Source organism: Topomyia yanbarensis, chromosome 3, assembly GCF_030247195.1.
Source record: "Topomyia yanbarensis strain Yona2022 chromosome 3, ASM3024719v1, whole genome shotgun sequence".
Classification (NCBI taxonomy): Eukaryota; Metazoa; Arthropoda; class Insecta; order Diptera; family Culicidae; genus Topomyia; species Topomyia yanbarensis.
The window spans coordinates 120,508,025-120,523,830 of record NC_080672.1 but is presented as its reverse complement, the minus strand read 5'-3'; the positions used below and the strand labels follow the sequence as shown (position 1 = coordinate 120,523,830).

Here is a 15,806-nt window from a genome sequence, read left to right as displayed (position 1 = left end):
GAAGTCTGTTACACTGGCTGTGAAGGGACGCTACCCTGTGTCGTCCAACAGGCGACCGCTCCAACTGCTTCCTAAATGCCGCTGTAATGTTGCCAGTAAATTTTTGGTTTAATTAGCACATGTATTTGCTATTTGCTCTTGAAATTAAGTAATGTAGTGGTAGTAATAAGCTTTCCATTTTAAACGCAAGGACAATTTTTAAAACAGGATTTGATTCATTAGTTTAGCTCATCCCAGCAATTTTATCAATTCTGTAATTTAAAAGGAATTTTACGGAACTTGGTGAATTTGGCCCCACTAGCAACTGGTATAATCAACCTGCACAAAGTGTTGCATAACGCAGGGCTGTTTTTTGGAACAAAATGTGTTATCATTCAGCCCTTCGCTATGCAAAATCACGATATTATGACAGATGGGCTAAGCGCGGCCGTTCCTTTCAATCGGGAATGGCCGCGTTGAATTTTGGTGAAATGCGCTAATTGTGTCGTGGTGGTACTAGTTGTCTCTTTCGATTTACCCATCATCATCAGCGTTGACTCATTTTGCATTGTACGCTTGGGTTCAATGTTTGGGGCGAATGTGTTGGTAGGTAGGGGAACTGGCGGTATAATGAACACGTTAAGCAAAGTCATTATTTTCTAACTAATAAGTGAATGAGATATTACAATCACCTTATGTAACATAATCACCTTATGTTTATTGTTAGACATGTTTTGTACATATCTGGTAAAAATACTTCGTCATAAACACATTTTTTCAAACATGATTCTTGATTTCTAAACATGTCCAAAAATGAGACATGTTTATAGCGAGTGGGTAAAATGAACATGTGGCGGTGGTAAAATGTACAGCTTCTGATGATCTGCAAAATATTCTGTATGTATGCAATGCGCAGCGTTAGAAAGCATTTTCCGATCAATGCTAATATCTCAACAAATCATGAGCTTTGCATACACACAGGGCATTTTGCAGGCAAAAAAAATTGTCACAGGAGAATTGAATTTTCATGACGTAATATTAACCATTTTACAATCCTGTGGCATCGAAACACATCTACAAACTTGGGGTTATCCATGGGTGTTTGAACTTTTAGGATCTGTTTGAGAGCAACTAGAAAGCTTGTTCTATACATGAGATGTGATTATATTGTCTAAAATTTGATTTTTCTTCACCGGTCCGGGTGTTTTTTTCCCACACACTAAGTACTAAGAAAATAAATATTTTACATTAAGTAGTATAGTCCTACGTCTAGTTCGTGCAACCCCATAGGGCTGCCCCTTGTAGTTTTTGTGCCTCTCCTCACTGGAAAGCAGGTAGGAAGGCGAATCAAACTACAATTTAGATAAAGATTGATCGGGAGAATGTTTTTAAAATGTTTTTTGGTTACCTTCTCTGCTTCCGTGAGCGTGGGACCAAGATTCACACTAAAGAGCCTCTTTATTTCTACTCTTTGAGGTGTGCAGCCATCGGAGTGAGAAGGTTTATTGTGAAAGAGAAGAGCGGTTGTTTGCATGAAAAGTGCAAAGAGTGTTTTTTTATTCTTCTCTTTATTTGCTCTGAGATGCATTACATCCCTGATAGAACGCAATGGTATTTTTTCAGGACATCTTTCTTTCTCCCTCCATGGGAATCAACCGTCCTTAGACGATTATAAATTGCCAAACGCGTTGCATTTTAAAAATTCTCGGAACATAATACAATTGCATTACGAAACCACTTCTTTCAACTCAACCACGAATACAAACAGCAAAGCAGACATGCATTTTCAGATACCAGCGGAACGTCAAGCGTCAATTGAAATCTAAGCCCAAGTCGTTTTGGAAATATGTGAACGAGCAGCGATAAGAATCCGGCTTACCATCTTGTATGTCATTCAATTGAGTTGTAGGCTCCGACACTAAAGAAATTTGCCACGTGTTCTCCGACAAATTTTCAAGCATTTTTACCGACGAGTGGTTAAGTGCGATCGTGTGAACTGAGTCGTAGCCTCACGTTGCGCACCTTGATTAATACATAACGCTTCTGCACGGCTACTTGGTCATGTTTGAATTCGTTTTTTTGTTGATTCCAAATTGATAAAAAAAGAAAAATAAATTTCTGGTCTTTAAATTTGGTCCGTGCTGTTGTCCTATATATTCATTGATTGAAAAATTTAATAAAAAAACAACAAATGTCGTTTTTGCCTTTCTCATATAAAGAAAGGCTATGCAATCACTGTAAAAATCGACTTTTTAACCGAGGCCCGGAGGGCCGAGTATCATACAACATTCGATTCAGTTCGTCGAGATCGGCAAATGTCTGTGTGTGTGTATGTATGTGTGTGTGTATGTGTGTGTGTGTATGTGTGTGTGTGTCATTTAAACTCACACAATTTTCTCAGAGATGGCTGAACCGATTTTCGCAAACTTAGTTTCATCTGAAAGGTATAACGCTCCCATAAGCTGCTATTGAATTTTTAGTTGATCCGTCTTCCGGTTCCGGAGTTACGGGTTGAAGAGTGCGGTCACACAGCAAATTCCCATATAAACTGGTACCACCATAATGTTCAAATGATGTAAAACATATTAAAATTGATGTAACATTACTCTAGTTTGCGGGTCTGGATCACTAATGATCAATCAAAGCAGCTTTGACCACATTGGCCACCTATGACGGTTCATGACGCCCTCGGGGAACCCGATAAGTTCCTAAGCTAATATCACACCCATTCCACAACGAATTCTCTACCGATTTTTACGAACTTAATTTCAAATGAAAGATACAGTAATGCCATTGACTGCTGCTGAATTTCATTCGGTTCTGACTCTTGCTTCCGGAGTTACAGGGGTGTTAGTAAGGATACACTGGAATTTCCCATATAAATCGGTACAATCGTAATACCTCAGAGGCTAAAAACTATTGAAATGGTCACCAAATTACTTCTAATCGCAGATCTAGATCACTGATTGCCAATCAAACATTCTTTGAATATATTGTCCACTATCGACGATTCCGGAAGTCCGGAATTCCGGGCATATTCCACAATTAAAGTCACATCGGTTCTTCGGTGATGACTGAACCGATTTTCTCAAACCAAGTCTCAAATGGAAGGCAAAATATGCAGTTGAGTATTGCGTAGCCGCCCCTTCCCTCCTCCCCGCCTTGCCCTTACACCACCCTCCTTCATCACTCCCCTCTTCTTGGATCACCCTCACGCCCAGATTTCCTTCATCCACCCCGTATACCGAAATAAGATGAAGGATTTCTGACGCATCCTCCACACCCACTCTACTAAACCCCCATTCCCTACACGTTCAAACGCATTCCACCAACCTTTGCAAATTATAATCACATGAAGATAACATTGAACTCATGCTTATTAAGCTAATTAAATATTATTCTTTTGCCTTTCTTATATAGAGAGGTTATGCAATTGCTCCAAAAACCGACTTTCTAACCGATGCCCGGAGGGCCGAGTCTCATATAACATTCGACTCAGTTCGCCGAGATCGCAAAATATCTGTGTGTATGTATGTGTGTATGTATGTATGTGTGTATGTATGTGTGTGTATGTGCGGATTTGTTAACAAAATGTCCACATCGGTTACTCGGAGATGGCTGAACCGATTTTTACAAACTAAGATTCAAATGAAAGGTATAATATTCCCATAGGTTGCTATTGAATTTCATTTTCAACCGACATCTTGTTCCGAATTACGAGTTGAAGAGTATGGTTACAGAACAAAATTTGTTGATTTTTCCAAATCGGTTTCTCGGAATTTTCTGAACCGATTTTGACAAACTTAATTTTAAATGAAAGGTCCATCAGCTGCTGTTGAATTTTGTGTGGATCCGAGTTCTGGTTCCTGAATTACAGGGTGATACGTACGATCACGCAGCAAATCCCGATTCTAACGAATTCTGCGATGAATGTAAAAAGGTGATTTTTTTTCCAAAATGTAAACACAACTGTTGAATTTGTAGATCTAGGTCCCCAACAGTCATTCAAAGTCTCTTTGGCCACACTGGCCACCATCGACGGATCCGGAAGCATCCAAAGTCAGAATAACGGTTATATTGGTTTCTTGAAAATGGCTAGATTTGCTCAACTTAGTCTCAAATGAAAGGTGTTGCGTCCCCAGAAACTGATATTAAATTCCATCTCCATCCGACTTCCAGCACCGGAGTTACGGGTTGTGGAGGTCGATCACATAGAAAACTCCGATTCAAACCGATACCGCGATGAATGCAAAAAGGTGCTCTTATATATACTTACCAAGTGTAATAAGAATGAAAGACATTTCCATAAAGTTATATTGTACGAACCAGCTATTAAATCATAGTTTGGAGAAATGAGAAAGGCACAATTGCACCTCTAGGTGGATTAAAACAGGTTTTTTATATTGGTTTAGTTCGCTGAATTTGGTAAACATCGTGAATCGTGAAGTGTTTATAGAAATTGTTTGAGTGTATACAAATTCTCTGAATTTTGAAGTATTTTCCTAAATCTCATACAACATCCGAAGCATCATTCTTAAAGTTCATTAAGATTCTCCGAAGTTTGACAAAAATACTATGACTAATCAGGGTTTCGTACAAATTGTCGGATATTCTATGGATCTCCTTGTAAGTTAGCAATCTCCCGAAATTTACTTTTAGGATACTTGTAGGACGTCCTTGAAGCTTTTGGATTCTTTTCTTACTTGATAGGTTTTCACGATGCATTTAAGGCTTACTTGAAGTTTGGAATAGTGTGCTGTAGTTTGCAGAACAACTCGGAATAGCACAGAACCTTTCTATACTATGCAGAAGTTTCTTGAAACCCGTAGAACTTCTATAAAATTTGTCGTATATTGTTGAAGTTTACAAAATCAAATGAAATTTTTGGTTGTTGGGTGTACGTACTATCGAAGGTACGAATTATCGAGGGTACGTACCTTGAAACGCTGTTTTGAACTACGGTGCGTTACGACGAAAGAACAGAAGAGTTCTCGAAATTTACAATACATATTTAACATTTCTTACTTGAAATTTCATTTTAGATTTTGAGACATTCTTGTAAGACAGAGATGAAGAGTAAGTTTCTAATGTCAATGATTATAACCAACGTCGAATGAAATGTCTCGTTACGCTATTATTCTACTTACCGTCACAGTCCGATTTATTGAACAAACAATCCTTAACCTTTTTATCGATGACTGCACTCACCGCAACGTAGATGTTCAGAATAATCTACCTCGTTAAATCAGCATTGGCAAACCTATCGTCAGCTCTCTCATGAGTCGTACATTCTATATTCTACACTCTAGTTAGATTTTCAATCGTACAAATCGTCACTATTACAGCACCAGTTTAGATTTTAATTGAAAAACTGACATGCAACATTTAGCTACATTTACCACTTCAAGCAACAATCCCTGCCGTCCCGAGCCCTGCATCGTCAGGGGTCACCAGCGATAATATGACAGTAAATACCCTCCCTCTGACAAGCAAAGGGTGGGATCGAATCGGAAACTAAATCGGTTGTCCCCGGCGCAAGTTGAAATTCGAAGCAGCAACGCAGCGACCAGTCAATGACTCTGACATGTGATTTGAATGTGTGACATGTTGCAGGTTTACAAAACCGTTTTGTTGGTTGGCACAGACAGTCGCCATCCAGGACCACCTTAATTAAACTAGCTGGTAGGAAAAAAGAGAAGTCAATCAACTGGAAAAATGTTTCATCGAAAGTATGTATAGAAGCAAACTCGGTGAAGTGTCATCAGTGGTGAAACTTGCTGTAGGTCGGGAGAACAGATTCCACCCTATCCTCGTTACATCGTGTCATGTTTGCCGGTCGTGCGCTAACTGCTGCCGTGACTGCTGCCGTACGGTAAACTGGGCCAACGGGCTGAGATTCGGAATTTTCAACTGTTATATTTTACGTTTGTATTTCCAGGAAACTAGACCATTGCAGTGAACCAAGCTGTGAAAAATCAAGATCAAGCCGGGGACGGAAATACTCATTGTCAGAATGTAATTCGATGGTCCCGTCACTCGAAAATTGTCTCCAATACCCACAGTTCTATAAACACTAGGTGAGCCAAAACACAGAAGCGGACATAACCATCTTAGCACCAACAAGCATATAACAATAGCGAAAAGCTGCCGTTACTATCCCGCATATTGATCCTGATCGTTTGGACTTTTCCACGTGCCTGTCCCAGTGCACCGCATATCAGATCTAGATTTCCAACCGTGTGATGAATGAGAAAGTGCTGAAGAGTTCAATCATTGACATTGAGAGCAATTATGCAGTATATGCGAGCTGCTGCAGCGCACAATGCTCGAAACTGTCACCTATGGTGGTTAGGGGGAACGATCGATACCTAAACGATCGGAAGCAGCGCAAAGGAAAGTGGGTTTAATGTCACTTTTAGATTTATGGTTATTCTAATCAAACAGCATAATACTGCTGGTGGTCAATGGTGTGCTGCGGATTGTCTTTGGTCACTCGATTCGGGATTCGTTTCCTAGTCTGACAGTTATTACTCACAGTTCAAAATGGGCAGAAACGAGAGTGAATGTTGTTTAGAGATACAGGAAAAAAACATCTCTAGAATCGATATGTATTTATACTCCGATCGAAATAGAGCTACGAAAACAAGTATTTTAACTCCAGAATAAAAACTTTTTCATATCGTGCAAATGCTTTTTCGAGAACCACTTAATTTTCATGATTATAAAAAATATCATGCATATCATGGTTTCGCACCTCGATGTCGTCTCATCAACATAAGGTAGAACCGACTTGGTCACCTGATGAACCCTCAATCCAAAAAACGGAACACGGCTTATTTTCTCAAACGAACTGGTCCTGTGTGAAGTCGACCTAGATGTTCTGATTGCCTATAAGATCATAGCGTCCGTTTCAAAGATATTGATTAAATTTATAAAAGCATCCCGGTGTCACGTGGAAAATAGGATTATTCTAGCTTCCCAAATCCGGAAAACACTTGATAGGATAGGATAACATTGATAGGATAGTTATCGACACTCCCAATAAGATTGGAATATTTTATGAATTTACAAAGCTAAAATACATAAAACACAGCTTAGTCAAGGAAATGTGTTGAGTTGAGCAAAAGAAAAGCAATTAAAATTGAGCTTTAAGTGGATATCAACATCAAACAAGACATTCAAGTCTAAAATTCTCTAAAAATAAAAATTTAGTAGACAAGCTACTACTAAAGTACTTATAATTAAAAACATTCAAAATGATGATTATCCTCAGTGTTAGCATTAGAAAGTGAATTTTTTTATAACGTGATAGTCTTAAGAACCTTTGTAACATGTTATGTAAAAAAAACCCCGGCGTAAAAAAGCTTTTGCAAATGCCGTGTCAAATAAACGTTTTATGAAAAAAAACTACTAAAGTACTATCTAAGTACTAGCATTTTTGCTCAAAACGTTTCCTTCTTTTCGCGATGATTGGTCAAGAATCGAAAAATCTTTGCGATATACTGTTTGTGGTATAGCTTATCCTCCTGCAGCCAACCCAGTTGATACTTTATTTGTTTCTCATTAGGTACCACTAGCATGGCAGTACCTAAAGTTCAAATCTGATTCCGAGATCTGTTATCTTTAACACCTTTCTTCACACCTGTGCCAAGCCAAGACTACGCTCCCAGATGTTGAAATCAAAGAGCTACCACATCTCGTATGACTAATTAAATCTGTGCGACTGACAATTGATATGATATATGCAAATCTGCAGTCTGTGCATAATCCGCAGCAGCATCTCAAATCTAGATCCGATTTCGAATCGATTCGAAACTGTCTGTAGTGAAGCGAGTCCATTCCTGTCACCTGCTTCCAGCATACTATGTTTTCCTTCCCTCAAAGTATACATTTCAATCCCAGAAAATCCATAATCTCAAGCTGATCCTGTTTCGGGCTGGTGGCCAAGTAGATTACGCTTTCGGTTCGCTTCTAATTACAGTATGCAAATTTTTCTCTTCGTAACCGAGTGAAACTGTAACCGACCGACGGACGTCGCCAGCAACAAGTGAATCACGGACAACGGGCGGAGATCAGAGAAAGGATTATCCCGGCAGATGAGCCCGCCAGAAGAATGTGGTTTCAATTTAGCAAACAAATGTTATTCGGAAGATGTACGGTACGAGGTAGATTTCGGGGGTGTATTATTTTCATTACTAATCAGTCCGTTCTGATGGTCTAATGATTGGAATGGGATCTCCAAGGTGGTCACATATCCTAGCAGAATGGGTTGACTGGTTCTTCTGATATTTCTTTCGATTTTTTTCCGTTCCTTTTTTGCTTTTTCTGTGTTCACTTTTTTTATGAATGTAATTTTTTTTAAATTTTTCATATTATTACACTCTGTTATATTAAATTGTTTATGAATGCTTCGTTTATAAAAGTTTTCGCTCAGTGATATTTTTTGGCTCTGTGAACAATTGCACGAGCAATAATATCAGATTATGATCAATATATTATGAGTCAGGAATAAGTTTACGGAGTAAATTAACAACCTCGTGGGCAGAGTTGCTTGAAGTGTGAATAAGATGAAGCCTGTGAAATTGATTAGAAATATTTCCAAAATAGATGAACACATAAAACAGACCGTGATCAATAAGTTATTAATCAAGAAACAGTTCCCGCAGTATACATTGATCCATGAAAACCATTCACAGTTATGTGAAATTTGATCACGTGGAAATATTAGAGCCATGCACAAAACTACACATTTTATGCCCTATATCCGTAATCCTCGACCTCGGGTAAGCAAAAATCACCAGTTTATATAGAAAATTTCTATGTGACTGCAATAATCAACCTGTAATCCCGGAACCAAAAGTCAGATCCGAATGAAATTTAAAAGCAGTCAATGGAAGTATTGATTTTACATTTGAAATCAAGTTTATAAAATCGGTCAAGAATTTGCTGAGAAATGGGTGTAATATTAACTTGGGAGCTTGACAAGTTCCCCGAGGGCATGAGGAACCGTCATAGGTGGCCAATGTGATCAAAACATCTTTGATTAATCATTAATGATCTATAATTCAACCAATATTACACCAATTCAAATATGTACTACTTCTTTTGGGCATCATTATGGTACAAGTTTATATGGGAATTTGCTATGTGATCGAACTCTTCAAGAGATTTCAACTTGTTGGAAGCCCTGGCGAAGGTTGATGTAAGGCGGCGCAGTGCTGCCTGTCTGAAGTCCAGAAAACGCGTCCAGATAACAAGATCAGGGGCAGTGCGTAATATGATATTCCGAGCGGCCAGGGACAGCTTTAAATGCGAGATAGTGCTTAGTAATTCCACCTGCTACAAGAAAGTGTGCAAAGAAGTCGACTCTAACCCCAGGGGCCGTGTTGTTATTGACAAGATCAAGGGCCCAACTTTCCAACCTGGCCACCTATACCTTACGTCGATGCAATCAGTGGCATTTCTGGTGACAATCGAGTCTCCAACTCCAGGCCTCTTATAGTGGCAAAAGGGTCGTAAGCGAAGAAAGCTCCTGGTTCGGATGTTATCGCCAACGTGGCAAAGACTGCGATCCTAGTGTTTCCGGACATATTCAGGATCGTTCTACAGAAATGCCTGGACGATGGCTACTTCCCGGATAGATGGAAGATCCAGAAGCTGATGTTGCTGCTAAAACCAGGGAAGCCAATTGGAGATCCAGTATCATATCGGTCTATATGTATGCTGGATACTCTTGGTAAACTACTGGATAGGGTCATCCTCAACAGGCTGACGAACTATGCTGAAAGTGAGAACCCTCTCGCAGAGACAGTTCGGGTTCCGCAAAGGGAAGGGAGCGCGGAGAAAGCATCGAAGCAAAAAAGAATGGGTAATCGCTACTGCGCCGTGTTAACGATAGACGTGAAGACGCGTTCAACAGTGTCAGCTGGGGGCGATCACCGTAGCGCTGCACAGAATGCGGGTTCTGAACTATCTATGCAAGGTTCGGTAAAGTTACTTCCAGAACCGAATACTGGTCTACGAAACGAACATGGGCCAGAGGTCGATTATGGTCACGGCGGGAGTAGCTCAGAGGGCTTCATACTCGGCCCAACGACCTGGAATATAATGTACACCGGACTGTTAACACTGGAACAGGGGAGTTGAGATCGTCGGCTTTGCAGATGTTGCTCTGACGATAGCAGGTGGGACCCTTGAGAAGGTGGAGATGTTGACGGCAGAGACAATAGGCATCGTGGAAACCTGGTTGGCTGACGCCAAGTTGCAGCTGGCTCACCACAGGACGGAGATAGTGCTGGTCAGTAACCGAAAAAAATCAACGTGTCGAGATCAGCGTCGGGGGAAAATCCATCCAATCGATGCGTGCGCTGAAGCACCTGGGTGTGATGGTCGGCGATCGGTTAAATTACAACAGCCTTGTCGACTACGTATGTGAGAAGGCTGCGAAAACAACTAACGCATTGACAATGATTATGGCGAATAACGGAGGAGCATTGGCGGCTCCAGGAAGGGGCGGGGTTGGTGTGGTCACGTCCCCCCCTATTCGAGCAGAAACTGGTGAAAAGACATTTACCTTTTCCTACTTCAACATGCAAATATTCTAGAAGTGATCAACAAGGTGATCAGTTTGTTTTGTTCTTTGTAACGCTTTTTTACCCAAGTAAAAGACAATTAAATTTGGTAACAAACGTAATTTTGAATTTATGCTAGTAACAAGCAAAGTATAGTTCTACTAGGGTTGTGGTACCGGTAATACCGGTAACGAAAATCCGGGAATCCAGACGGGCTCGTTGTTGTCCATCTATAGGATGTTGTGTCCTGTTTCGCGTGCGTCGCGTTTCTATAGAATATTACTAACGTAAAGTTAAAACTTGACGAGAATAAAAATGCCATCGCCTCCACAAATCTATCCGGTGATAATTGAAGTTAAATGACACACACATCAGTAGAATGACGCAGTATAAGTAAACAGTTGTTACACTGGACGTAGAAAACGCCTTCAACAGTGCTAGTTCGGCTACAATCGCTGATTCGCTGCACAGACTGAGAGTTCCCGAGTGCCTCTGCAGGATTCTTAGGAGCTACTTTCAGAACCTGCAGCCGATATACGAAACTGATGCCTGAAAAAGAAGTGTAACCGAAACAGTGGGCGTTCCACAGGGCTCAATGCTCGGCCCAACTTTTTGGAATGCTATGTACGACGGAGTGCTGGAACTGAGCCTCCCCAGGGCCGCGAAGGTTTTGCGGACGACGTGGTGCTCCAATTGATCGGCGAATCACTAGAGGAAGTAGAAGTACTCGCAACGGAGGCGAGAGATGTTGTGGAAGATTGAATGATCGAGGAGAAGCTGACGTTAGCTCACCACAAAACCGAGATGGTGTTGATAAGCAACCGCAAGGCAGTGCAGCTGGGTTCGGTCGGAGCGTGTATCATAAACTCAACGCGGGAAGTTAGACAACTGGGAGTAATGATAAACGACCCACTAAGCTTTGATAACTACATCGACCACGCATGCGGAAGAGCCGTAAAAGTGATCTCGGCACTATTTCGGATCATGACCAACAATTGGGCGGCCAGCAGCAGTAAAAAGCGACTACTGGCAGGACCTGTATGGGTAACGGCACTGCAGACGACGCGGAACACACCGAACTATCTCGTCAGAGGCAGCCTACGTGCTGGAACGATTCCCATAAACCTTCTATTCGAGTGTTATAGGGGTCGTGGCACGAGAGGAGTCCGTAAACAAGCCCGAGCTGATACCTTAAGAAAGTGCAACTTCAGGGATAAAGCAGTAAACGGTAGATGGACACATCGACTAAGTCCATACCTGTCGGTGTGGATGAACTGAGCGCATTGTGAAGTGAACTCCCACATGACACAGGTATTGTCTGGGCACAAAATAGGTTCTGCCACGCGAGATCATCGCGTGCGGTGATGCAGAGGAAACGCCTGAGCACGTGGTCTTCGAATGCCCGCGATTCGAGCACAAGCAAAATGAAATGAGAACCATCGTCGGTGAGGACGTTAACATGAAGAATATTCTCCAAAGAATGTGCACGGACAACGAAAAATGGAACGGGACCAACAGAAAAGTTGTTCAGATCATGCCAGCGTTGCAACGAAGATTGTGAGAGGAGCAACGACCAGCACGTAGCAGTACATGGCTTTGGGTCATCGAGGCACCGATGAACCGAAAGTTACATTTCAACCGGAATCGCCGGACCGACATTGACACTCGACAAGTCAGTCTGTTGAAGAGAGAGAAGGTAGACCAACAGGTGCGACCGTAGTAGGCTAGCTCCACCACCGGGGAGTAGACTGAGTGCACGCATCGTCGACGATAGATCGTCGGGGCACAAGAGAATCGAAAGTCATTCTACCCCGGAATCGCAGGACTGACCTTGGCACCTAACCGACCAGAATCGAGATAACGGTTTCGAGAGGACTTTCGACGTCGGGAAATTTCTGTGTCGGAGTAGGCTAGGCCCATCGCAGGGGATTAACTCGAGTAGATCGTGAAGTAGCAGCGGCAAAAGGCCGTCGGTGCGGCTGTGAACTGGAAATCAACCCTCCACCCAGAATCGCAGGACCGACCTCGGCATATATCGAGGTGCATCGGTTTCGGTTCCCACTGCTGGGGAACTCTTCGTCGGAATAAGAAAGATCCACCGTCGGCAACTATTCCGAGTAGTCCGTAGCGAATCGCCGGCTGGAATCGTCGGGCACCAATGAACTGGACGCAATCCTTCACCAAGAATCGCTTGACAAACATCGGCATTCTGTCGGACTGCCTTCAAGCAAGAATAACGCGTCCGTCAACGGTTGCGGGAGTCATTGTTTCGTCGGGAAACTCTCCGTTGAGGCTAGCTCCACCACCGAACACGACAAACCACCAGTATAGGGTCGTCGGTGTACCAGTGAACCGGAGGCCACTCTCCAACCGGAATCACTGGATCGACCACAGCAGCCAACTGGTCAACGCAGAGAAGAGCGCATGAATAATGCCGTGCAGGACTGATATGGCGGTTATGAGACCAGCGAAATCTAGCACGACCAGCTGGACCTGGAGTTCAGTGAAGTGTATGAGCACAGCCTCCCCCCGAAGTAGTCATTTCAAATGGAATCCGGGTGATCAGGCAAATGTCGGACTCCTTGATGGAGGTTTGAATTATCTTTTCTATTCTGACTCCCTCACTCTGGCACACAATCAGTAGTATGGTCTAACTATTGAAAGTGCTGGGTCGGTATAAAAGCTTTACCACGAAGTAAAAAAACACACAGCTGGACCCCATTGTCGACCATTGAAGCAAGTCCTTGCTGTTATGACAGCTGGCTAGATTTGGCCATTACGTAATTGGGCTGTCATGGAACTACTGATGCTGATTTTCTTGCCACAGGAACAATTTTCTTGTTAAACCATTTTTTTCGAGAACAAATTTTTATCTGCTAGAAACCATGAGCAGCCTTGTAAAATTCTAGCCCTGGATTTATTTGAAATGGGTTTTCGCATAAATTTCATCGTCGATCAAGACACATTCTTCAAATTTCGTCAGCACCTGGCTGTACAGCTAACAGACGCGGGTTCTGACCAGCCCCTGTTGTTTGGGGCTACTGTTAGGTCGTTTATTTGCTCGGTGACATTTGTAGCCTCCTCGAAAACGGATTCGCTGCATAGTTCAGTGTTCAGTTTTTTCACCATAATGGCATAGATTTTTAACGAATAAACTAAAAATCAATTGTCCTAAGTGACTTTCTTGTTGCGAAACCTATAGACTTTTCAACTGAGATTGATCGAGTTACTCTAACCCTTCAAAGGCGAGGGGTCTGAAATTTCGATTTTAAAATGAACATTGTACAATTCGTAATACGTAATAAACTTATTTAATGATTATCAGTTTTGTTGGTCAACTTTGGTTTGGAAAGATTTTGAGTTTGAATTTAATATAAAATTGAAACTAATTTAAAATTTCTTTATAAGTAAAAAAAATTGAAGGGGGTCCGGACCCCCAGGACCCTCCCTCTGGATCCGCCACTGATTAAGAGGTTGGATTTTAATCAATTATGGTCAACGAGTGAGAAATGACGCTTCTCAACAGACTGACCTTTATTGAATGTGGTTGAATCAATACTTGTACTTAGACTTGTGCTAGTTTGTCTCTGATTTCGTTTTCTGCGGTTTTTCTGAAAATACTAGCTCCAACACGAATGCTGGAATGATGTTGGTCAGAAAAACTGCCCCATGACATCAAACAGAATTTCTTTTTGTGTAATCAGTGAAAGTAAATTTGAAATTCATTGAGATGTTGAAATTTCTTATTGATAACAAAGCAATTTGACGTTTTTCAGAAGAAAAATAAATAGCGCAACAAAATTAGAACAAACTTTAATATCTTATATGTCAATCGTAACCTGAAATTAAAATAACATTTAGATTTGAAGTTAATATTCAAATATTATTTCGTTTTTGTGTAAATGTTTTCGGAGTTTGTGTTGCTAACAGACCTGCTGTAGTGAAACTTTTCATATCACCCATTGTATCCTGATCGATTGCGTAAAATTGGGCTTGACTATCTGGAAAACAAAAACATTCACCACGTGTTGTTTATGTTAACAAAATCAATAGCGAAATGGACTCCCTGGCGATTAATAGACAAAAAATAATTGCATTCAAGGATGATTTGATTTGTTTTACTATTCGCATATCTCTAAATACGAACCGTGTTAAGAAATAAGTTTCCAAAATTCGACACTTTTTTGTCAGAAAGGTGTGCCTCCCCTCCCCCCTTTGCCAGCCGCCTCGAGCCGCCTATGCGGAGAAGCAAGAGGCAGGCTCCTGGTAGGTATCTTATTCTCAATACTGATATATGGCGTACTGGCCTGAGCTGCTGCGCTGAACTCAAAGCGGAACCAAACGAAGTTGACAAGCACGTTTCGCATAATGGCTGTTCGTGTCGCGAGTGCGTACAGAACGATATCGTCGGGGGAGGCATGCGTAATTGCCGGGATGATTCCCATCTGCACCACTCTGGCTGAGGACATGGAATGCTACCAATGGAGAAATGCACGTAATACAAGGAGACTGGCCCGAGCGGACTCGTTGGCCTAGTGGCAGCAATAGTCGGACAACGCGGAGAAGGGTAATTTAAGGAAGGAAGGAAGGTGGACCCACCGGCTCATTCTAAATGTGTCTTCTTCAATTTGAAGCAGTTTTTGTACGTGCACGGATGCTTACGGAAGTACTTCGTCACCCCTTTGCGAAGAGTGTGTGAACGTGCAAGAGACACTGGAACATGTGGTCTTCGAATGCCCTTGGAAGAAGTCCGAAAGGGTATACCTGGTGTGACAGTGAACAGTATCGTTGAAGAAAGCATATTTGGTGTGCGTTCAATAGAAGTATTAACGATCATACTCTCCGAGCTGCAGAGAAAATGGCTAAGGAATAAACAAAGGAGCACCACCGACTAGAAAACCGCCGTGAAACAACAAATCGGGTTCGGGAAAAATACCGCCGAAGGGGAACCTTCAGCCGGAGTAGACTAGATCCACCGCCAAGGACCAGTTCTCCGGAATCGCCAGACTGACCTCGACACCCTATCGAGTAGCTTGTGTGTCGGCTAGATCCACAACCGGGGACTAGTTTGAGTAAATCGCGTCGTGCAGATAAAAGCGGGTCATTTGAGCGCCAGTGAACCGGAAGCTACACTCCACTTGGAATCACTGGACAGACCTCAGAAGCTACTGGCTAACCCGTTGAGAAGGCTGGGTACATTACCGGGACTAGATCGGGACAAAGCTTAATGGCTCACGGAAAAAGGCATCGAGATCG

At 42.0% G+C, this 15,806-nt stretch overlaps 1 protein-coding gene across 1 annotated transcript; it reads left to right on the top strand.

Moving 5' to 3' along the window:
• The first annotated feature begins 11,312 nt into the window (after nucleotides 1–11,312).
• On the top strand, nucleotides 11,313–11,828 carry LOC131687173 (uncharacterized). Its single transcript, XM_058971226.1, has one exon. The coding sequence runs from the start codon at nucleotides 11,313–11,315 to the stop codon at nucleotides 11,826–11,828; it is 516 nt and encodes a 171-aa protein (XP_058827209.1).
• The last annotated feature ends 3,978 nt before the right edge of the window (nucleotides 11,829–15,806 follow it).

What these genes read in the sequence shown, in the direction of transcription:
- LOC131687173 (XM_058971226.1), top strand. Translation starts at nt 11,313, where the DNA reads ATGATCGAGGAGAAGCTGACGTTAGCTCACCACAAAACCGAGATGGTG.